At 34.4% G+C, this 24,065-nt stretch overlaps 1 protein-coding gene across 6 annotated transcripts in view; it reads left to right on the top strand.

Annotated features, from left to right (window-relative positions):
- The window catches only part of WDPCP (WD repeat containing planar cell polarity effector), a 466,454-nt gene that overhangs the window by 356,953 nt on the left and 85,436 nt on the right, over positions 1-24,065 (top strand). Inside the window, exon 15 of one of the 6 annotated variants that reach the window (XM_087863433.1) lies at positions 16,075-19,314. The exons of the other annotated variants lie outside the window; for them this stretch is intronic. Coding sequence (XP_087719559.1) covers positions 16,075-16,151 — 77 coding nt within the window. The 3' untranslated portion in view covers positions 16,152-19,314. Of the gene's footprint in view, positions 1-16,074; positions 19,315-24,065 lie in introns of those variants that run through there. 6 annotated transcript variants of the gene reach the window in all.

The following is a 24,065-nucleotide window of genomic DNA, read 5'->3' as shown; positions in this document are numbered from 1 at the left end:
CTCTGCAAATAGCTTCTCTCAATCACTAGGTTGCCTTTTCATTCTGTTTACCATTTCCTTTGCTGTACAATAGCTTTTTATTTTGGTGTAGTTCCAATAGCTTTTGTTTTTGTTTCCCTTGCCTAAGGAGACATAGCTAGAAAAATGTTGCTATGGCTGATGTCAGAGAAATTTACTGCCTGTACTCTCTTCTAAGATTTTTTTGGTTTCAGGTCTCACATTTACATTCTTAGTCCATTTTAAGTTTATAAATGGTGTAAGTAAATGATCAAGTTTCATTCTTTTGCATGTAGTTATCCAGTTTCATTCTTTTGCATGTAGTTATCCAGTTTTCCCAACACCATTTGTTGAAGAGACGGTCTTTTCCCCATTATATATTCTTGCCTCTTTTGTTAAAGATTAAGCATGGGTTTATTTCTGAGTTCTCTCTTCTGTTCCGTGGATCCATGTGTCTGTTTTTGTGCCAGTACTGTATGGTTTTGATTCCTACAGCTTTACAGTAAATCTTGAAATCTGGGATTGTGATACCTCCAAGCTTTGTTCTTCTTTCTCAACACTGCTTTGGCTATTGGGGATCTTTTGTGGTTCCATACAAATCTTAGGATTATTTGTTCTAGTTCTGTGGAACATGCCATTGGAATTTTGATAGGGATTGCATTGAATCAGTATATTGCTTTTGGTATTATGAACATTTTTAACAATACTTGTGCTTCCAGTCCATAAGCATGGAGTATCTTTCAGTGTTTTATAGTTTTCAGAGTACAGGTCTCTCACCTTCTTGGTTAAGTTTATTCCTAGGTATTTTACTGTTTTTGGTGCAACTATAAATGGGATTGTTTTCTTAATTTTTCTATTTTGTTATTGGTGTATGGACGTGCAACTGATTTCCGTTTATTAATTTTGTGTTCTGCAACTTTATTACTTCTAATAGTTTTTTTAGTGGAGTCTTTGTATGGTATCATGTCATCTGCAAATAATGAAAGTTTTACTTCTTCCTTACCAATTTGGATGCCTTTTATTTCTTTTTCTTGTTTGCTGCAGCTAGGACTTCCAGTACTGTGTTGAATAAAAGTGGCAAGAGTGGACATTCTAGTTTGTGATCTGAGAGGAAAAGCTCTCTCACTGAACATGGTTAGCTGGAGTTTTTCATATATGGCCTTTATTATGGTATGTTCCATTTAAACCCACACTGGGTGTTTTTTTTTTTTTTTAAAGATTTTATTTGTCAGAGAGAGAGAGTAATCACAAGCAGGGGGAGCAGCAGGCAGAGGGAGGAGCAGTCTCCCCGACAAGCAGGAAGCCCAATGTGGGGCTTGATCCCAGGACCCCAAGGATCAGGCCACCTGAGCCAAAGGTGACACTTAACCAACTAAGCCACCCAGGTGCCCCTAAACCCACATTGTTGAAAGTATCATGAAGTTGAATCTTGTCAAGTGCATCTATTGAGATGACCATATGATTTTTATCATTTGTTAATGTGGTGTATCACATTGATTTGTGAATATTGAACCATCCTTTCATCCCTAGAATAAATCACACTTGATCATGGCAAATGATCCTTTTAATGTATTGTTGAGTATGCTTTGCTAATGTTTTGTTGAGGATTTTTTCATCTGTATTCATCAGGGATATTGGCCTGTAGTTTTCTTTTTTGTAGTGTCTTTGGTTTTGGAATCAAGGTAATGATGATCTTATAGAATGTATTTTCCTTCTTTTTTTTTTAATAGATTGAAGAAAAGTTAATGCCTAAACATTTTATAGAATTCCCTGGGAATCCACTGGTCCTGGACTTGTTTTTTGGGCATTTTTGGATTACCAATTCAAGTTTATTATTAGAATATCTGAATATATCAGTAACTATTTCTTCCTGATTCAGTTTTGGGAAATTGTATGTTTCTTAGAATTTGTTCTAGAATTTCTTCTAGGTTGTCTAATTTGTTGGCATATTTTTTGTTGTAGTGTAGACTTGTTTTTCTTTTAAATCAGCCCATAAAATTTATTTCTATATACAAAAAAGTGGTGGTGAAGCAGATCCATAGCATAAAGACCATTGAAAGAAATAAAGGGAGGCTCGCGAGAAAGAGGTTAGAAAAACAGGATGAATCTCAGTTCCAGGAGTCTGTATAATACCCCTTTATTTCCTGAGGTTACCTAAGAGGCTGTGTTCCTTGAAACAAAAAATACTAACCAAATTTTAGTGGTTCTTCCTACTAAAACTCCATACCTAGATCATCTCTGAATTTGTTTCTGTTGTCTGGTCTTCCCTATTTTTCAGTGGTATAATCTTATCTCCTGATTTTACTGGTAATGTTTCATTAAATTCTATACCTTAAATCCAAAAAAGTGTAGAGGCTCCAATAAGGTTATATTCCTCTAGAGAGGATTCTCCTTTTCCTCTGCTAAGCAAACAGTGAGGGATGATCACCTTAATGCAATCATAGACTGGGCTAAATTGAGACTTGCTTGTAGTTTTGGTAAAAATTTAGTCTACCTCTGACTTTTCCCCATTCCTAGTGTGTGTGTATACATATGCACAAACATACAGAGCATACATGTATACATAATACATATATTTAAAATTAAATAGATATTTTAACCTAGATTTCTGTTTGTTCTCAGAGAGAATACTGGTGTGCTGCAAACTCTTTCATCCTACCTGAAAGCAAAATTTACTTATTTTTTTTCTTTCAGTTCTCTTTTATCATCTTTAAAATAGTTAAAATGGTTAATTTTAAGTACAAGTCACTGATTTTTAATATACAGGTCAGTGATATTTTGCAGAAGATTATGATTATCCTTAGATACATTGTATGTGATTTGTTAATACTGGAGCTGTTGTATTTTAATAGGCAATTAAAAATCTAGAAAAATAACATGAGCATAATGTACAGCAATAATTCATTTTTTCAAATGATCATTTCACTGGCCACTTAGAAAACAGGAAAGAACTCCAAATAGCCAAAACAGAGATCATAAAGTCCATGCACTAAACTAGACCTCATGTACTTTATTCAGAACTTATATTTTGAGAAGCTTATATAAGGCTTGTTTTTTCTAATCATAGCAGAAGAGGCTTATGGCAGTTATTAGATATAACAAGTGGAAGCCTAAGTGAGAACAGAGAGAAAAAAATAGAAAAATATTTTTAAAATAGAAATCTAACTATACTGGAGTTAAAAATGACAGCAAGCTGTGGTATATTCAGTAAACCCCAAGAACATAATTATACTCAAACACATCTGTCCAAATTGATCTATAAATACAATCCAAATCAAAACCTTAAAAACACCAACAAATTGGACAACCTAGAAGAAATGGATTGACAGAAAATCTGAAAAGAACTATTGCTGGTAAGAAGATTCAATCAATAATCAGAACCCTTCCAGCAAACACAAGTATAGGACCAGATGGCTTCACTGGTGAATTCTACTAGCATTTATTAAATAATTAATAAATACCAAACTCTCTTCCAAAAAATAAAGAACAGGGATCACTTTGAAACTCATTTTACAAGGCCAACATTACACTGATACCAAAACCAGACAAGAACACTATAAGAAAAGAAAATTACAGGCCAATATCTCTGATGAACATAGATACAAAAATCCTCAACAAAATGTTAAAAGGATCATCATACACCTTCATCAAGTGGGATTTATTCCAGAGATTCAAGCATGATTGATTCAATATCTGCAGATCAGTTAACAGGCCACACATTAACAAACTGAAAGATAAAATTTATATCATCATCTGAATAGGTGCAGAAAGATCCTATGACAAAACAAAATTTGACTTCCATTTATGATAAAACTCTCAACAAAGTGAATATAACAGGAACATATCTCGTCCATATGTGACAAATCCAATCTCTTTCTCAATTGTGAAAAGCTGAAACCTCTTTCTCTAAGATCAAAATCAAGAATGCCCACTTTCACGACTTTGATTCAACATATTACCAGAGGTCCTCGCCCAATTAGGCATGGAAAAAAAAAATCTAAATCAGAAAGGAAAAAGCAAAATGGTCTCTATTTGCAGATGACATGCAATTAAATATAGAAAACCCTAAAGACTCTACAAAAAAAAAAAAAACTGTTAGAACTAACAAATTCGGTAAAGTTGCAGAATACAAAATCTATACAAAAATCTCTTGCACTTCTATACAGTAATATTGAACTATCAAAAAGAAATTAAGAATACAATCCCATTTACAAGTGCATCAAAAAGAATAAAATGCTTAGGACTAAACAATCACAGAGACCTATACATTGAAACTAAGATACTGAGGAAAAACTGAACATAACACAAATAAATGGAAATATAAATCATGCTAATGGATTGGAAGAATTAATGTTAAAATGTCCATACTACCTAAAGCAAACTACAGATTCAGTGTAATCCCTTTCAAAATTCCAATGGCATTTTTCATAGAACTGAAACAAAGAATCCTAAAATTTGTATGGAACCACAAAAGCCCCTGAATAGCCAAAGCACTCAACAAAAAAAGTACAAAGCTGTAGGCATCACATTTTCTGAGTTTAAACTATATTACAAAACTATAGTAAAACATTATGGTACTGGCATTAAAGCAGATACACAGAACAATGGAACAGAATAGAGAGCCTAGAAATAAATTCATGCATATACATCAACTAATATTTGACAAGGGAGTTGAGAATACTCATTAGAGAAAAGGATCATCTCTTCAATAAGTGGTGCTGGGAAAATTGGACAGCCACATACAAAAAATGAAACTGGGAGGGTCTGGGTGGTTCAGTCAGTTTAGTGTCTGACTCTTGATTTCAGCTCAGATTATGATCTCAGGATCCTGGGATTGGGCCCCGAATCAGACTCTGCACTCAGCGGGGAGTCTGCGTGGCATTCTCTCCCTCTGCCCCTCCCCCACTCCCTCTCAAATAAATAATCTAAAAAAAAACAAAAACTGATCTCTCATCTTACACCATACACAAAAATTAACTCAAAATGGATTAAAGGCTTGAACATAATGACCTGAAACCATAAAACTCTTAGAAACAGCTTGTAAGTTTCTTGACTCAGTGATGGCAAAGATTTCTTTGGATTTGACACCAAAAGCAAAAGCAAAAAAAGAAAAAATAAACTAAAAAGAAAACATCAACAAAATGAAAAGGCTACCTACAGAATGGGAGAAAAGGACTTAGTGTCCAAAATACATAAAGAACTCATACAACTTAATAGAAATAAACAATCTGATTTAAAAATAGGCAGAAGATCTGAAGACATTTTTCTAAAGAAGACATACAGAGGGCCAACAGTTACATGAAAAGGTACTCAGCATCTTTAATCATCAGGGAAATGTAAATCAAAACTACACTGAAATATCTATAATGAGATATCTGCAAGAAGTATCTCACACTTGTGAGAATGGCTATTATCAAAAAGACAAGAAGTAAGTGTTGGCAAGAATACAGAGAAAAGGGAACCCTTCTACACGGTTAGTGGGAATGTGAACTGGTGCAACCACTACGGAAAACAGCATAGAATTTCCTGAAAAAACTTAAAGTAGAACTACTATATGATCCAGCAATTCTACTTATGGATATTCTCTGAAGGAAATAAAGATACTTACTTGAAAAGATACCTGCACCCCCATGTTTACTGCAGCATTATAGTAGCCAAGATAAGGAAACAACCTAAGTTGCTGTTTATCGATGGATGAATGGATAAAGAAAATGTGGAAACCTATACAATTGTTATTCATCCATAAACATAAAGGAAATCCTGCCATTTGCAACAACATAACATAATGCCTGCAAGTCCATCTAAGTGAAGAAAGACAATAAAAGACAAATACCATATGATCTCACATATTTGTGGACTCTAGGAAAAATGATTCTCAGAGAACAGACTGGTAGTTACAAGAGGCGAGAGCTGGGCCAAATTGGTGAAGGTGGTCAAAGGTACAAACTTCCAGTTATAAAAAAATAAATAAATCCTGGAGATGTAACACAAAGCATCATGACTATATTTAACTATACTGTATTGTATATTTGAAAGTTACAGAGTGACTAAATCTTATCACTTCTCATCATAAGAAAAAAATTGTGTGGTGATGTTAACTAATCTTATTTGGTAATCATTTCACAATATTTATATATATCAAATCATTATGTTGTATACCTAAACTAATACAATGTTATATGTCAATTGTGTCTCATTAAGAAAAGGGAGAGAGAATAAAAAATAACATACTTAAGCCATAACATAGTAATAATTAAATGTCATTGTCTAAATGTGTCAAACAGATCTGTAGAATGATTTTTAAAAAACACCTTATATGTATTCTGTTTACCAGAAACTCATTTCTTTTTTTTTCAACAATAATAATAGAGGTAGTTTGAGGGTAAAAATGGAAAAATATGTATCATCCAAACAATCAAAAGAAATCAGGAATGGCTCTATTAATGTCAGATACACTTCAGAGCAAATTACTAGAGACATTACATAATCTAAAAGAGCAACCCACCAAGATGACATACTAAAAAGTCTAAAAGTGTATGCACTATAAAACAGAGCTGCCAAATAAGTGAGCTAAAATGACAGAATTGGAAGAATTAGACAAGCCCACAATTGTTAGAGACTCTCTGAACACTGGATAGAACAACTAGACAGAAAATCAGCAAGGACATAGAAGAACTCAACATCACCAACTACCCAGCATTAGAATATTCTTCTCAATTGCTCATATTCTTCTCAATTGCTCAAAAACATATACTAAGCTAGACCATATCCTGAACTAACAACCCTCAATAAATTTTAAAGAATTGAAATCATAGAGATTTAGTGGAATCACAGAAGTCAGTAATGGGTAAAAAGAATCTAAATATAACAGGAAAATCCCCAGAACACTTGGAAACCAAACAATACCCTTTTAAATAATCCATGGGTCACAAAAGAGGAGGTCTCAGGAGAAATTAAAAATTACATTGAACTGAATAAAAATGAAAATATGACAATAAAATTTGTGGGACACAGCTAAAAATATGTGAAGAGGCGAATTTATAGAATTGAACACTTACATTCAAAAAGATTAAAAGTCTCAAGTTAATAATCTATGTTCTCACAAGTAACTAGAAAAAGAAGAGCAAAATAAACCCAAAGTAAGCTGAAGGAAAGAAATAATGAAGAGCAAAAATCAATAAATTGAAAACAGAAAACAGCAGAGAAACTAAGGCTGGTTCTTTGAAAAAATCAGTAAGGGAAAAGCTTCTAGCAAGACTGACCAAAAACAAAACAAAAAGATTCACCATGCTACCATCAGCAGTAAAAAAGGAAATTTTGCCGCATACCCTGCAGACATGAAATGGCTCATAAAGGAATACTACAAATAACTAAATTTGAACTCTGTAGAACTAAATTTGACAACCTAGATGAAAATGGACCAGTTCTTCAAAAAGTATAAACTACCCAAACTTACCCAATGTGAAATAGATAATTCAAATAATCTTATAATATTAAAGAAATAAAATTCATAATTTGGAAACTCCAGGCCCAGGTAGCATACACAGGAGTCTACCAAACTTTTTTTTTGGAGGGAGGAGGAGGGAGTGAGCAAGTGAAAGTGCAAGCAAGGGGTGGGGGGCAGAAGGAGAGGGAGAGATGGAATCTTATCTCACCACCATGAGATCATGACCTGAGCCAAAATCAAGAGTCAGAAGCTTAACCGATTGAGCCACTCAGGTGCTCCTGGAGTCTACCAAACTTTTAAAGAAGAATTAACAGAGGACAAGAGAAAACTTTCCCACTCATCTTATGAAGCCAGTATTACCCTGATACCAAAGCCAGGCGAACAGAGTACAAAAACAAAACAAAAACAAAAAAACTACGTATCAGTAGTCCTCATGAGTATAAATGAATAAAATCCTTAACCAACTATCAGCAAAACAAATTCAGCAATATGTAAAAAAAAAATTATATAGCGTGGTCAAGTGGAGTACCCCAGGCATGAAAGACTGATATGATATCTGAAACTCAATGTAGTCCACTATATGAAGAGACTAAAGAAGACTAATATGATCATAATAAGGCAGAGAAAGCATCTGACAAATTAAACACCCATTCATGATAAAAAAAAAAAAAAAACTCTCAGGAAAATCAGAAGAGGGACTTCTCTAATTTGATAAAAGAGCCCCTATTGTAAGCATCACTATTAATGATCAAAGACTGTTTTCTCCCTAGATTGGGAGTGAAGCAAAGATATCTACTTTCACCACTGTTATTCAACAAAGTACTTGAAGTTCTAGCTAGTGCAGTAAGGTAAGAAAAGGAAATAAAAGTCATACAGACGGAAAACAAAACTGAAAACTGTCTCTGTTTGCTAATGACATGATGTCTACATAGAAAACTCAAGGAATCTTGAAAAACCTCCTAGAACTAATAAATGAGCTCAGCAGGTTGCAGGAGTAAGAGATCAAATTTCAAAATTCGGCTGTATTTCCATAGACAGCAATGAACACACAGACATCAAAATTAAAAATATAGCACCATAAACAGTTGCTCAAAACACTGAAATACTTAGCTGACAAACTTTCAAGACTCTTCTGCTGGATAGTACAACACAATGATGAAAAAATCAAAGATCTAAATCTATGTAGAGACATACCGTGTTCATGGATTGGAAGACTCAACTGGAAAGAGGTCATTTCTCCCCAAATTGATATACAGTTTTAACCTAGTTATTATCACAATCACAGCAAGATTAATGGTATATATAGGCAAGATCATTATAAAATTTTTCTGGAAAAGTGAAAATAATTTTGAAAACATACAAAGGGAAGTGGTAGTATACCCATTTTCAAGATGACTTATCAAGTAATCAAGACTGTGGTATTGATAGAGGGATAGACACACAGATCAAAGAAACAACAGAGAACCCAGAAATAGACCCGTACAAATATGCTCAAATATGACTTTTGACAAGGGTGCAAAAACAATTCATTGGAGGAAGGATACCTTTTGAACAACTGGTGGAAAGGGGAAAAAAGTGCCTCAATCTAAACCTCACACCTTATTAAAAAAAAAAAAAACCTCAAAATGGATCATATGCAAATTATAAAATATAAAACAATAATACTTTTAGAAGGTAAGACAGAAGAAAAATTGGAGGCCTAGCGCTTGGTAAAGATTCTTAGATATAACACCAAAAATAATCTATTAAAGAAAAAATTGAGAAATTGGACTTACTCAAAATTAAAAGCTTTTGCTCTGTGAAAGACCCTCTCAAGAGTATGATATACTATAGACTGGAAGAATAGATTTGTAAACCACATTATCTAACAAAGGGCTCATATCTAGAATACATAAAGAAATCTCAAAACTCAACAGTAAAAAATAATCCAATTACAAATTAGGCAAAACACATGAAAGAGGCATTTCACTTAAAACGATATAGTGAGGCACCTGGGCAGCTCAGTCTGTTAAGCATCTGACTCTTGGTTTTGGCTCAGGTCAGGGTCTCAGGGGTGTGGGATCGAGCCCCACATCAGCTCTGGGCTCAGTGCAGAGTCTGCTTGTCCCTCTCCCTCTGCTCCTCCCCCTGCTCTCTCTCTCTCAAATAATAAATAAAATCTTAAAAAAAAATTTTTTTTAAAGATTTTATTTATTCGACAGAGATAGAGACAGCCAGCGAGAGAGGGAACACAAGCAGGGGGAGTGGGAGAGGAAGAAGCAGGCTCATAGCAGAGGAGCCTGATGTGGGGCTCGATCCCATAACGCTGGGATCACGCCCTGAGCCGAAGGCAGACGCCCAACCTCTGTGCCACCCAGGCGCCCCTAAAAAATTTTTTAAAAAGAGGGTATAGGCTAGCAAATAAGCATATGAAAAGATATTCAACATCACTAGCTATTCTGGAATGTAAACTAAGACCATCATGAGACATAATCAAACACTCATTAGAACAACCAAAAAAAATTCATAATAAAATATGTTGGCAATGATGCAGATAAATTAGATCTTTCATACATTGTTCATGAGAATGTAAAATGGTGTTCCCATTCAGGAAAATAGTTGTACGGTTTCTAACAAAACTAAACATACGCTTAACAATGATCCAGCAACTGACCATACAAAATCTATACACAACTGTTCACAGCAATTTCATATGCAGTAGCCAAAAACTGGAAACAACTAATATGGTGAATGATTAAACTGTGGCACATACAAATCATGAAATCCCAGTAAGCAAAAAAGGAGTCAACTATTGATACATGGAACAACTAGGATGGACCTCAGAGGTGTCAGGTTTAATGAAAAAAGCAAATCTCAAAAGGTCTCATACTATATGAATCTATTTGCATAATGTTTTTTTAAGATTTTATTTTTATTTATTTGAGCAAGAGAGAGAGCACAAGCCAAAGGGGAGAGATATTGGGGTTTAGAATTTAGTCTTTTTGTTATTCAATTTCTCATGTTAATTATCCTCTTGACTATTTTTTGAATCTGTGATACTAAAATCAGTTTTGATAGGGACTAATTTTGCATCTGCTTGGGAATTTAAAAATTAAACGTGGCCAAATGATTATCTTTCCTCTAATATACAAAATATACCAGAAGAGTGATGGGCAACCTTTCAGAGTACTGTGACAATGCACAGTAAAACAATATTCTTGGGCATTTGTAACAGATACATCTGTTTCAGCCATATGCATTGCAGCTCATGAAGGCACAATGTAAGCACCCACTCCATAACTGTATGTAGTTATTCCCTATGAAATATGAAGAAAATTAATCTCTCATTCTATATTCCCCATGTTACTTTTTTTTTTTTCTTTAAGACAGAGGTATTGCTTGGAGGCAGCAGGAGAGAGGTCAGGAAAAAGTGATTTTTTTTTTTTACCTTGCTCTTAATAATACAATAATAATACATTAGGTATTATTAAACTTCATTACCTGAGCATATCTCCTAAAAATTGATATATACCCCAAAAAATCAATATTGTATGCCTTAGTTTTCCTACCTACCTAATTGGGAGAGAAAGGTGGTATTGGTACCCTTTATGATACTATTAGAAATAATCAGAAAGCAATCACAGCATAAAGAGAGTAGGAATTTTTTTGAAATTAAAATTTCAGCTTAACTTCTCAAGGAAAATTTTATTTTTAAAACCTGTAACTTACTGCTGTCAAAGCATACCATATATCCACTAAACATGTTTCTTATTTATAGATTTTGGTAAAATTCTGGTCATTACCTGACAGGCCCCCATAGTACAGCTCTCGAGGCAAGTACATGCAGTTCAGATTTGGCTGCTAATAAAAGTCTAGAGGGTAGAATAAAGGAATCTCCATTATGCATTCCTTTGACTATTTATATGGCATTTTGAAACAAAGGCTTTTTTCCAAAGGAGAAAATTTTAATATTACTAAGCAACACAAACTGTTATAGAGGAGATGTAAAGAGACTTACTTGAAAACTGAATTGAGAGGATGTATAAGTGTTCTGAGTTGTGGTATCATTAAAATTTTTCATCTTCTAGTTTTAGACTTACTCTTTACACTTAAAAATAGTTGTTTTTCCTGAAATTCTGAAAATCCTTTCTTCAGTGAGAAGGCAGGGAAGCCAGAGTTATGAGTGAACTCACTTAAGAATTTTTTTTAAGCTCCTAGAAAGTGGCAGGCTATACTCATCTCATTTTGCTGTCTCCCAAAACTACAATGAGGAAGAAGAGAAGTAAAGGTTGGGTAACTGACAAACATGAAAGAACCTAGCATGGGGAAGGCTGAGAACCAAGCCAAATTATACAAATCCAAAGGATAGGACCTACTTTGAATTTTTCAACAGCAGCATTGGAAGCAAGACAACAGTGGATCAATACTTGAAACTTCACAAGATAAATTATTTACTCACTAAAACGCTCAAATTATAAGGGAGAGTCCTCAAAACACTAAAAGAAATGGCAGTAACAGGTAACTGTGAAGTCATGGTACTAAGAGGGGATAAAAAGGACAAGCAGGAGAAAGCTCCTAAAGAAGTAGTTTGATCCCCATTCCACAAGATGACTGACTTTCTCCACCCTGGCAGAAAAGTAGAGGTTTATTTTCTAGGGGTTTCTCTGGAGAGTGTAAAAGAAAGCAAGACCCCAGAGTGAGTACCATGCTACAAACGGGGATTAAGTTATGATATGCAACTAAGAAATGCTAAGATCCCTGGTGGTCTTTTCTTGCTTGGCCAGAAACACTGGTAATCAGTACATAATTTCCAGACAAGAGATTTCAAAATTGCTCAGACTAGTAGTAAAGGCCTGTAACATCTACAAAGGTACTAACATCCTGGGCTCCCCAACACATGCTCCCCACCACCCAAATTATCCTATGCCTTGAGAAAAACCCTCAACAAAGTAGGTATAGATGGAACATACCTTAACATCATAAAGGCCATAAATGAAAGACCCACAGCTAATGTCATCCTCAATGGGGAAAAACTGAGAGGTTTTCCTCTATGGTTAGGAACAAGACGGGGATGTCCACTCTCACCATTATTTTTTTAAAGATTTTATTTATTTATTTATTTATTTATTTATTTATTTATTTATTTATTTATTTATTTATCTATCTATCTATCTATCTATCTGTCAGAGAGAGAGAAAGAAGAGAGCAGAATCAGCGGGAGCAGCAGGCTCCCCGCTGAGCAAGGAGCCTGATGCAGGCCTTGATCCCAGGATCCTGGGATCATGATCTGAGCCAAAGGCAGATGCTTAACCGGACTGATCCACCCAAGTGTCCCTCACCATTATTATTTAACATTGTATTGGAAGTCTGAGCCCACGCAGTCAGACAACAAAAAGAAATGAAAGGCATCCAAATTGACAAAGAAGAAGTCAACCTTTCACTCTTCACAGATGACATGATACTCTATGTAGAAAACCTGAAAGACTCCACCAAAAAATTTCTAGAACCAATACATGAATTCAAAGATGCAAGATATAAAATCAGTGTACAGAAATCTGTTGCATTTCTATACACCAATAATGAAGCAGCAGAAAGAGAAATAAAGGAATCAATCCCATTTAAAATTGCACCAAAAACCATAAGATACTTAAGAATAAACCTAACCAGAAAGGTAAAAGTTCTGTACTCTGAAAACTATTGAACACTGATGAAAGAAATTGAAGTGGTACAAAGAAATGGAAAAAAATTCCATGGTCATGGATTGGAAGAATATTGTTAAAATGTCTATACTACACAAAGCAATCTACACATTTAATGCAATCCCTATCAAAATACCACCAGCATTTTTCACAGAGCTGGAATGAAGAATCCTAAAATTTATATGGAACCACGGAAGACCCTGAATACCCAAAGCAATCCTTAAAAAGAAAAGCAAAGCTGGAGGCATCATGATTCCAGATTTCAAGGTGTATTGCAAAGCTGTAATCATCAAGACAGTATGGTACAGGCACAAAAACAGACACATAGATCAATGGAACAGAACAGAAAACCCAGAAATGGACCCACAACTATATGGTCAACTAATCTTCGACAAAGCAGGAAAGACTATGCAAAGGTCAAAAGACAGTGTCTTCAACAGATGGTGTTGGGAAAACTGGACAACAACGTGCAAAAGAATGAGGACCACTTTCTTATAGCATACAGAAAAATAAACTAAAAATGAATGAAAGCCCTAAATGTGAGACAGCAAACCATCAAAATCCTAGAGGAGAACATGGGCAGCAACCTCCTTGACCTTGGCCATAGCAACTTCTCACTAGACACATCTCTGGAGGCAAGGGAAACAAAAGCAAAAATGAACAATTGGGACTTCATCAAGATAAAAAGCTTCTGCACAGCCAAGGCAACGGCAAAACTAAAGGCAACCAATAGAATGGGAGAAGATAATTTGCAAATGACATTGGATAAAGGGTTAGTATCCAAAATCTATAAAGAACTTACAAAACTCAACACCCAAAAATCAAATAATCCAGTTAAGAAATGGGCAGAAGACATGAATAGACTTCTTTCCAAAGAAGACATACAGATGGCTAACAGAGGCATGAAAAGATGCTCAACATCACTCATCATCAGGAAAATACAAATGAAAACCACAATGAGATATCATCTCAATGAGATATCTGTCAGAAAGGCTAAAATTAACAACTCATGAAACAACAAGTGCCGGCAAGGATGCAGAGAAAGGAGACCCCTCTTGCACTGTTGCTGGGAATGCACACCAGTGAAGCCACTCTGGAAAACAGTATGGAGGTTCCTCAAAAAGTTAAAAATAGAACTAGGCTACAACTGAACAACTGTACTACTAGGTATTTACCCAAAGGATATAAAAATACAGATTCAAAGGAGTACATGGACCCTGTTTATAACAGCCTTATCAACAATAGCCAAACTATGGAAAGAGCCCAAATGTCCATCCATAGTGAATCGATAAAGAAGATGTGGTATGTGGTGTATGTGTGTGATATATATATATCACACATGTAAAGCTGTATGTCTTCAGTTTTGCAGAATTCACTCAAACCTTGCCCACTGACTTCCCTAGAATGGGGCTCTTATAAATGCTATAGGAAAGTAGAAACTATACTATTATTGTTCAGTTCCTCTCTTCCAAGGAGCCTTCATATAACTGCAGCAATACTCTTTTCCTCACGTCGCCCAGTTTGTGAGTGCTACTTAGATTTTTGAAATTAAACATCTGCTGTCTAGTGATACTCACGTAGGAGGGTAGTAAAACGTTCTCTGATAATATCACTGGGTTAATGAAGAATCTGAGTCTTTGCTGATTATCATTTGTCTCTCAGAAATTATCTGAACAGCCAAAAATGCATTGCACAATTTAGTCAAAATGACCCCAACATTCAGGTATGAATAGAATTCATGAGTATTATCAATGGACGATGGGTTGTTTCCCTTCAAATAGGAATTCTTAGTTTAAAGACCTAACATTTCCTACATTTAGACTTATTTATTTAAAACTGATATAGTCATTTTTCATTTTTCTTTAATAAGAGACTAAAATAATTAAAAAATATATCAATTTTATATTTTCTATATAGAAAACTGCTTTTGGGGGGCCACTTCCCCATTTTTTCTTAGGCTTTATAGGTTAGATCAATTGTTCTTAACCTTGATAGACTTTTTCCTCTTTTTAAAACAAACTGTTGAGGGACACCTGGGTGGCTCAGTCAGTTAAGCGTCTGACTTTGGCTCAGGTCATGATCCTGGAGTCCTTGGATCGAGCACCGCACTGGACTTACCTTTCCCGCTGCCCCTCCCCCTGCTCATGCGCGCTCTCTCTCTCTCTCGCAAATAAATAAAATCTTTCAAAAAAGTAAAAAGAAATAAAAATAATTTAAAAACTGCCAAAATCAAACTCATAGGTGATGAACATATGTATATAACACACATACATAATTTTAATAAAACAATGCATTTACAATTTTAAAAATATCTTTGTGATACTTCTAGACTAAAAAGCATAATGAAATATTAAATTGCTTATATCCATGCTTAGAATCACTGTACATTTAACAGCTACAAATTCAGGCTGTGTTGTATTGCTGACTCAAATACTGCAAGCTTCACCTCTAGGCAGGGCCTTAAACATAGTCAACAAACCAAGAAACAAAAGGACTTAGCCTATCACTAGGACTGTAAGTGAAGGACTTAGTGCTTAGCATGGCAAACAATGTAGTTATTATCCAAGCCAGATGCTTCTGTTCCTACATTCCTCATCAATGGCTCTGATATGTGAGAGCTGCAGCTTTTTTCTACTGTCTTGTTAAAAAAAGGAAGTAGGTGGGGCCTGAGAGAACTCCTATTTTGCCAGCACTCTACAATGTGAGGTCTGTGTCTTAAAAAAGTTGTACTTACAGGGGAGCAGTGTAAGTAGAAAAGCCTTCCAGAAACTCTTAAGCTAAAAGTTATTTGTGATGTCCTTAAGCCCACTGTGGTGCTTCAGCCAGATACTAAAGTTTGAAGTTTGATCTTTTATACTAGGAGTGATCATGTGTGTGCATCCGAGTGTGTGTGTGAGTGAAATCTTTACTTTTTCATCCTTAGCTTTCAACTTTATATGAATCTCTGTTTAGGCAAAGCTGAAATGTCTGCAAGAGTATCACCACTGGACCAACCCTTAAGGATGTACCTTTGGAGAGCCCACAGGTGACTCTCCCCGGCCATGTTCTAACTATGGGAAAGGATCTAACCCAGAGTGGTACAACCCACACCCCCTCCTCAAAGATATTTACACGTTTCTGGGATTCACAGGTTATTGCACACCCTATTTTTCTAATCTTATTGCTCTGTTTAATGAACCTTCTCAAAAAAGTGTTGACTTTGCCTGAGTTCTAGTTATAAATTCTCCATGTAATTTTAATTAACAAAGACAATTAGAAAGAAACAAGTGGACATCTACACATAGCAATACCTAACCTAAATCAAGAACGTTTTAGAGATGAGACTCTAAAGATAAGGGATATAGGCCAAAAGATGGGGAAGTCATGTGGCAATATACCTGGTTCTATGTATCTAAAAGAAAAACTCAAATATAAGCTCTGCACTGGAGGGTTACTATGCCAATAAATAATAATTTACTGCATTTACAGAATATCACTGCATAGTAATCCATGCCTTTTTTTTCACCTTTTTAAAAAATTATTTGAGAATACATTGACATACAATGTTACACTCAATTCACATGTACAACATAGTAATTCCACAAGTTCATACATTGTGCTATGCTCACCTCAAGTGTAGCACCATCTGTCACCATACAAGCTATTACAATACCACTGACTATATTCCTTATGCTGTCCTTTTATTCCATCTCTTACTCATTCCATAACTGGAAGCCTGTATCTTCTACTCATTTTCACCCATTTTGCCCATCCTGCTACCCTCTCCCCTCTGGCAACCATGAGTTTGTTCTCTGTATTTATAGGTCTGATTCTGCTGTTTGTTCATTTGTTTTTTTAGATTCCATGTGTGAGTTAAGTCATATGGTATTTGTCTTTCTCTTTTTTTCACTTAGCATAACACTCTCTAGGTCTATCCATGTTGTCACAAGTGGCATGATCTCATCCTTTTGATGGCTGTGTAATGTTCCATTGTACATATGTGCGTGTGCGTGTATGCATGTGTGTGTGTATACATCACATCTTCCTTATCCATTTGTTTATTGATGGACACTTAGACTGATTCCATATCGGTTACGGACGATAATGCTACATCAAAATAAAAAGCTTTTGCACAATGAAGGAAACCATCAAGAAAACAAGGCAGCCTACTGAATAGAAGATATTTGCAAATGATATACACAAAAAGGTATAAATATCTAAAATATATAGAGAACTTAAACTCAATATCAAAAAAAACCCCACAATCTGATTAAAAAATGGACAGAGAATCTGAACATTTTTCCAAAGAAGATATACAGATAGCCAACAGACATGTGAAAAAAGGCTCAGACACATCATCAAAGACATGCAAATCAAAACCACAATAAGATATCACCTGACACCTGTCAGAATGGCTAAAATAAAAAGACAAGAAACAACAAGGGATGGTGAGGATATGGAGAAAAAGGAACACTCAGGCACTGTTGGTGAAAATATAAATTGATGTAGCCACTGGGGAAGTATGGAGTTTCCTCAAAAACTTAAAAACAGAAATACCATATGATCCAATAACTCCACTACTGGAATTACTCAAGGAAAACCAGAATACTAATTCAAAAAGATACTAGCCTGTTTTCTGGTTTTTTTCTGCACCTCTGGGTAATTTCACAAAGCCTCACAAATCAAGAGTTTAGGAAGGACTTCATACTAAGAAACCTAAAAAGACTTAGAGAAAACTTTCTTATGTACCAAGCAACAGACAACAGTCGTCAGGAGACACAATCAAAGCTGGAAACACCATTTTATTCCAGAACACATCCATACTATCCATTTGAGCTAAAAGTTTCCTTGAGCCTTTCACAGTCATAGTTGTAACCAACTACCTCACGTTCAACTTAGAGTTGTACACGTTCAGTCAAATTCACCTACTCTTCTGCTGTTCCCTGCCTCCCTCAAGTTACTTTATCACCCCATGCTCCAACCACAGAGGGTATACAAGAAGTAACTAACAACCTCATATCCAGCATTGAAATCTGCTATCATGGGAACCAATTTTCTAAAACTAGAAAATGCTAAAACTTTTATTGGCTTAAACTCTGCTTCTGCCACCCAAATCTAAGCTTTAGAGTTAAATTTATGTACCAGATTACCACACAAAAGATAAAATACATACAGATAACACATAAATAAATAAGAAAAAATTACTGTGGATGCCATGTTCAGGGAAGATGGTAAAGGGGATGTAGTCAGCATAGCATAGGTTTTTTGTTGCTGTTGTTTGTTTTTACTATACCTTAATTTGCATAAAATATGCATTAAACCACTGAAGATAATATACATATATAAGTCATCTGTATTAACATTTTCTAGATGTGTAAAAGTTACTATATAAAAAATGTTGGAAACAAGGCAGAACAAGTACTTTAAAGCCAAAGTTTTAACAATTTTTTTCAATTATAATTTTCATCACTCCTATAATACATTATATCAGTTGCAAGAAAATTTTACTCTTTTAGATGGAAAAGAAGTCTCTGCTTGAGGAATTCAACTTTAATCTGGAATTTTCAAACACTAATATGGTTGTATGGCCTTTTAAAAGTCTTTGGGTACAAGAATGATAAAATGTGGTTTTAGTTATTGGCATGCCTGTGCAGCAAAGCATTTGGGAGATGTGACTGACAGGCCAGGAGTGTGTATAAAAGAAACCTATGCTTATGTCTGCTTCAGTGACTTTATTAGTCACACCCTACTTGTAAATTGTAAACTGTCATTCAAAGTAGCATAGTGATGTTTTAAACAAGTTGGGTTATAATACCCCTACTTCTTTTGTCTTAATGCCTAAAGGTAAATTCAGAAATTGCTCCTATGTTTTGGCTCATAAAAGCATCCATCTGGAAAAAAAATGAAATAATAAACCCAAATAGCAAAGAGCAATCCAAAGAAGATTTATCACACTGTGTGTGTGTGTGTGTGTTATACATTTAAACAGTATAATTAGCTAATTCACCCTTCATTATAGTTCAGCTATTTCAGATTGAGGACAAAGAAAATAATTTTATTAACCGTTGGCAGGTTTTGAACCAGTATTTTAGAACACTATTAGTATATACTGAATTGAAATTGCTATCAATACCAAAAGCTTCACTGGAGACCTATGGTGAAAAAAGTCTATTTTAAAGCATACTATATTTTATTAGAAATGCCTAAGTTTACATTAAAACACTAAAACAGATGCAGAAAAAATAGACATTGACATTATACTTTTCTTACTGTGTAATTTTGAACTGAAATAAGGGATAAAAACCAGTATTACAGTTTATTGGCTTCTTAGTAATAATATTCTAAATATTAATTACTGAATATTAGATAATTTAATCTTAACTAGTCTTACTAAAATATGAGCTATTGAAAAAATTCAAATTGTAAAGAGTACAGTATAGTCAATGAAAATCCCTCATAATCCCCTCTTCTCCCTTAACCAAAAACCTTGCTTGCAACAAAATAATTTTTGTGGTCTAAATTTCAATAATGTAATGATTCAAATGTCTAGCTTTTAGGTAAGTATTAAGGTTTTAATCCTTTACCATAAATTACCAAATTGAATTCTGGTCAGGGCTTACACTATGAGGTAAAGATCTTTCAGTGTGATTGTTCAGTAACTTAGTATTCAATAGTGACACTTCTAATTTTTCATATCTGAATGGATATGAAGGATATGTCAATAGATGGAGGCAACCTTAAGGGATATTAGGTAGTTTAGTCTTTGTCTGTGGATTCAACTGTAGGATTACTGGGGTTTTCTTTTTGAGGTGGACCAAACCACACAACTATGTCTCAGGAAGCCGATTTATCTGACAAGTAAGAAAAGATAAACACCTGTAAGTTGATGTTTAAAGCCCAAACTAGTTTTGAAGTAACAAGAAAGGGAAAGCTAACAGTTCAAATTTCAGTCACTTTTCATCTAAACCCATCAATGTGTGCACTGGTCCATTAATTATGTGGCCCAGCACAAAATGATATGTTAGTCTTCCCTTTTACTCCAGGATGACAGCTGTGAGGTAAGGTTTTAGTTAGGGAGAAAGAAAACTATTTCAAATACTTTATCTGTTGGCCCTACCAAAGTCATGAATGAAAATGAAAAATTCTAATTGAGGATCAAACCAATTATTTTATTGATCACTCTGATAGAACCAAAATAAATTTGAAGAGATGATCTAAAATCCAGGATTCTAATGGACCCAGCTTTTCCAGGTTAATGAGATATTCTATCTCATTTTGTTCTATAAAAGGCCACATGGTAAATATTTTAGACTTTGTGGGCCATAGTTTCTGTCACAACTACTCAACTCTGCTATTGAGCAAAAGCAGCCATAGATAATATGTAAATGAATGACCACAGCTGAGTTCCAATAAAACTTTACTTGTGGGCACTGACATATAAATTTCATATAAACTTCACTTGTCACAAAACATTACTTTTCTTTTGACTTTTTTCCAACCATTAAAAAATACAAAAATCACTCCTTGCTTATGGGTTGCAGAAAAACAAGCATCAGGCTGGATTTAGCCTTGCCATGTTTAGCAACCCTTGTTTTAGTTTATTTTTTTTATTACTATGTTATGTTAGTCACTAGACAACCCTTGTTTTAAAAGGTTATTTTGATTCTTGTTTTATGGACTTATTTCTGTGTTTCAAAGGGAAAACATGTCACTGAGTTTTTTTTTTTTTTCAATCTTATTTAAAGTAAGTATTAGCATCTTCATCTTCAGTGTTAAATAAGTTCCAAGTAGGGCACATGATGTGATGAGCAGTGGGTGTTATATGCAACTGATAAATTACTGAACACTACATCTGAAACTAATGATGTACTATATGTTGGCTAATTGAATAGAAATATAAATAAATAAAGTTCCTGTTGTTTATAAGCTACCCAAGTTGGTGATATTCTGGTAGAGCAGCCTAAACAGAATAAGACAGTAATAGGAAACTGTCTATTTGACTGCTTGATGAACATAACACACCTAGGTGATCCAAACTTATAAAGAGTTTAAAAAGTTATTTTGGCCTCTCATGCCCTCTAAAAAGTAGAAAAACCAATTTCTCATAAAAACGAATAATGGTAAAAGTTACCATCAAATCTCATACAAAGTTACTTATAAAAAACAGAAGAGCAGGATAATTTCCCTAGAATGAAAGCACTCTAGAAAAACATGCCCACAAGTACATGAAAACTGACACTAATATTCTAAAGTAAGCTTAAATAAATTAATATACATTATGATAGAAGTTATGAAAGAATAACATAAATCAGTTTTGGAGAAATTCATAACTGAGGTGATTAAAGAAGCAAGATTTCTTAGACATGAAAAAAACTAATAAAATAATTAGAAATAAAAGGGAAAAAAATCATTTCAGAAGTGGAGCTTAAACTAGAAGTATCACAAAACCAAATAAAGACAATGCCTTAAAATAACTAGAAAATTTAAAGGACAAAACACTTGAAAAATAAAAAATAACTGAAGAAAACTATCAACCAAATAAGGACAACTTACAGAATGGGAGAAAATATTTGCAAATCAGATAAGTGGTTAAAATCCAAAATATATAAAGAATTCATACAACTTAATAGCAAAAAACCCTAAACAATCCAATTAAAAATGGGGAAAGAATCTAATAAGGTGCCTCACATCACTAATCTTCAGGGCAATGCAAATCAAAACTACAATGAGACATCACCTTACACCTGTTAGAATGGCTATTATCAAAAAGACAACAAATAATAAGTGTTGCTGAGGATGTGCACTATTAGAATGTACATTGGTGCAGCCAGTACAGAAAACACTATGAAGGTTCCTCAAAAAAAAAAAAAAGAACTACCAAATGATCCAGTAATCCCACTTCTAAGTATAAATCCAAAGGAAGTGAAATCAGGATCTTGAAGAGAGATCTGCACTTCCATGTTCACTGCAGCATCATTCGCATAGCCAAGCAACCTGTGTCCATTGATGGATCAATGGATAAAGAAAATGTGATATATATACACACAAACATATAATAGAGTATTATTCACCCATAAAAAAGAATGAAATCTTGCCATGTGCAACAACATGATTGAACTCAGAAGGTATTATGTTAAGTGAAATAAGTCACAGAAAGACACATACCGTATGACTTCATGTTTATGTAAAACATAAATCTAAAAAACCACACGAAAGAACAAACCAAAAGCAGAAACAGACCCATAAATACAGAGAACAAACTGATGGTTGCCAGAGGGGAGGGGATTGAAGGAATTGGGTGAAGAGGAATGGGAGGTATAGGCTTTCAGTTATGGAATGAATAAAAGTCTTGGTCATGAAAGGTATAGCATAGGGAATATAGTCAGTAGTATTGTAATAGTGTTGTATGGTGACATATGGTAGCTACAGTTGCAGTGCGCATAGCATAACCTATAGACCTGTCAAATCAATATTTTATATACTGAAACTAATGTAATGTTCTGTGTCAACTATAATTTTTTAAAAAATGAAATCTTGCCATTTCCAACAATATGGATGGAGCTAGAGAGTATAATACTAAGTGAAATAAGTCAGAGAAAGACATACCATATGATTTTGCTCATGTGGAATTTAAGAAAACAGATGAACAAAGGAAACACAAGAGACAAACCAAGAAACAGACTCTTAACTATAGAGAGCAAACTGATGGTTTGGGGAGGAGGATGGGAGGATGGGTGAAACAGGTGATGGGGATTAAAAAGTACACTTATGATGAGTTCTGAAAAATATATAGAATTGCTGAATCCCTATAATGTACACCTGAAACTAATACTGTACATTAACTATACTAGAATTAAAATTAAAAAATTAGTAAATTCTTTTTAAAAGCTAAATGATGAATAACCAGTCACAAAAGGACAAATCCTATATGATTCTACTCATACAAAGTATTGCAAGTAGTCTAAGTAAAAAGGTGGTTGCTGAGGGGGATTGTTGTTTAATGGGTACAGAATTTCAGTTTTGCTAGGTAAAAGGTTCTAGAGCTCTATTGCAAAACAGTGTGAATACACTTAACACTCCTGAACTGTATACCTAAAAACTGTTGAGATGGTAAATCTTAAGTTAACGTATTTTTTACCGCAATAAAAAAAAAAAAAAACAGCTAATGGTTATAAGAGAGGACATAACACAGTACAACTATCAAAAAATGACTGCCTTATAGATAATGGCTGGAAGGAAGAGATAACTTCAAAGCTGACATTAGAGAAGAAGAATAAAAAGGAAAATGGACTTGGAGCTAATTCCCATATTGCTCACAGTAGGGAACCAACAGACAGTGCTCCCCTAAAAAGAGAAAGGTGTCAAGGGTATTATATAAAGGTACACATACAAATGTAACTATTAGAGTAAAAACAAGCCTTCCCAAGCATTAAGTTTATATACACATTAAATAAAGCAGGTAACATAGTCCCTGTGTGTGTATATACAATGAAACATGACAAATTTGAGGCCAAACATGAACATCATATCAATAAATGTAAATGAATTAAACTCATTTATAAAAAGACAAAGTTCAGATTAGCTAACAAAGCAAAATCCAATACTACACTGCATGCAAGATGGATACACACTCTCAGGGAGGGAGAAGTGGAGGGATGCAAGGAAAAGGAAAAGGAGAGATTGATTCAGAAAGATTAAAAATACAAAGATAAATAAAGATGTGGACAAAAGCAAATTCAAACAAATGGGAGGTACGCTTTGATAACTCATAAGGTAGAAATCAGACCAAAAAGAGAAACAAGGACACTTGATAATGCTAAAAGATGCAGTTCATAATGAAGATGTAATAGTTCTGAAAATTCCAAACAACATGGCAACAGCCATCATTAAGCAGAAATTACAAGAAATGCAAGGGGAATATACTTTCAATTTAAGAAAGATCAAGTAGACAAAAAATTAGAGAG

This window comes from Ursus americanus, chromosome 7 (genome assembly GCF_024610735.1).
Source record: "Ursus americanus isolate L20-20 chromosome 7, mUrsAme1.1.p, whole genome shotgun sequence".
NCBI lineage: Eukaryota > Metazoa > Chordata > Mammalia > Carnivora > Ursidae > Ursus > Ursus americanus.
The sequence above is the reverse complement of the archived record's forward strand: the minus strand, read 5'-3'. Positions and strand labels throughout refer to the sequence as shown.